Genomic DNA, 1277 nt, shown 5'->3' on the forward strand with positions numbered 1-1277 from the left:
TCCTTAAATCTAGTTGGCTATTATATAACATAAAGGGTTAGGTTATCTGTAGTTTATAACAGGGAATTAAATATACCAGTTGGTGGTTTGTTTCTAATATAAAAATGTCCTTTGTTGTTTCAGCCAGATCATTGTAGAAAATGTGGGTTTCTCCTTTAAAAAAAATCTACTTATTTCTTTAAAAAAAGGAAAATGCTGCACATTTCACCTTAGATTTTTGTTTTTAATTGCAACGTTTCTACAGTTGCTGGGAAGATGGAATTTCACTGTAGCAGAATTAGTAGATATCACCAGAACACAGGATTAGCCTGTTAGTTAAATACTTAATTATCAAAAGCTCTGCTACCTTTTCAAATGCAATTCCAATTTGTTTCATGAGTTATCTCTCTCACCAGGCGCATTGATGATGACAAGGGAAGGACACATGAACTGGAGCACTCTGCTATAAAATGTATGAGAGGGATTCTCTACTGCTATATGCGTCAGGCTGATAAGGTAAAACTTGGATTGAGTTCTTATACCATTTTAAAGGATTAACCAGTATTCACCAGTATTAACCAGTATTGCAGTAGCAGCTTTGGAAGAATGTACTTTAAAAAGGTAAAGCCACATCCTAGGACAGTCCATGTAGTTTAAGTCACTTCTCCCTTCCAGGGCTTTGAAGTCCTGAAATGGAAGTAGCACCTTCAGTGAGAGGTGATTGAAAATTGTTTTTACGCTTCAATTTGTGTTCCAGATTTCTTGTTTCCTTGATAAATACCTGTTTTCTCTGGAGCCTGACAAATATTCATAATTCTAAACAATATATCATTTAAAGAAAATCCTTGTCAGTATTACTTTTGGATGGGTGAATTGCTCTAGCAGAAGAGAATTTTTTTTTGCCTTTTTAAAAAAAATTATTTATGTAATAACCATATAATTAGAAGAAGCATTTCATTACAACAGTTTCTTGTTTCCGTGATAAATACCTGTTTTCTCTGGAGCCTGACAAATATTCATAATTCTAAACAATATATCATTTAAAGAAAATCCTTGTCAGTATTACTTTTGGATGGGTGAATTGCTCTAGCAGAAGAGAATTTTTTTTTGCCTTTTTAAAAAAAATTATTTATGTAATAACCACATGATTAGAAGAAGCATCTAATGAGGCTGGAGAGATAGCTCAGCAGTTAAGAGCACTGACTGCTCTTGGAGAGGACCCAGGTTCGATTCCCAGCACCCACATGGCGACTACAAACCATCCTTAACTCCAGTTCCAGGGGAATCTGAAGCCCTCT

The 1277-nt window shown here is 34.8% G+C and overlaps 1 protein-coding gene across 2 annotated transcripts in view; it reads left to right on the forward strand.

The window, feature by feature from the left end:
- The window catches only part of LOC103725978 (phosphorylase b kinase regulatory subunit beta-like), a 122925-nt gene that overhangs the window by 59779 nt on the left and 61869 nt on the right, over positions 1–1277 (forward strand). For both annotated transcript variants that reach the window (XM_029558802.1, XM_029558801.1), the window contains one exon: positions 396–495. In XM_029558802.1, coding sequence (XP_029414662.1) covers positions 396–495 — 100 coding nt within the window. The remainder of the gene's footprint in view (positions 1–395; positions 496–1277) is intronic.

This window comes from Nannospalax galili, unplaced genomic scaffold (assembly GCF_000622305.1).
Source record: "Nannospalax galili isolate Female #2095 unplaced genomic scaffold, S.galili_v1.0 scaffold2289, whole genome shotgun sequence".
In the NCBI taxonomy this organism is placed as follows: Eukaryota; Metazoa; Chordata; class Mammalia; order Rodentia; family Spalacidae; genus Nannospalax; species Nannospalax galili.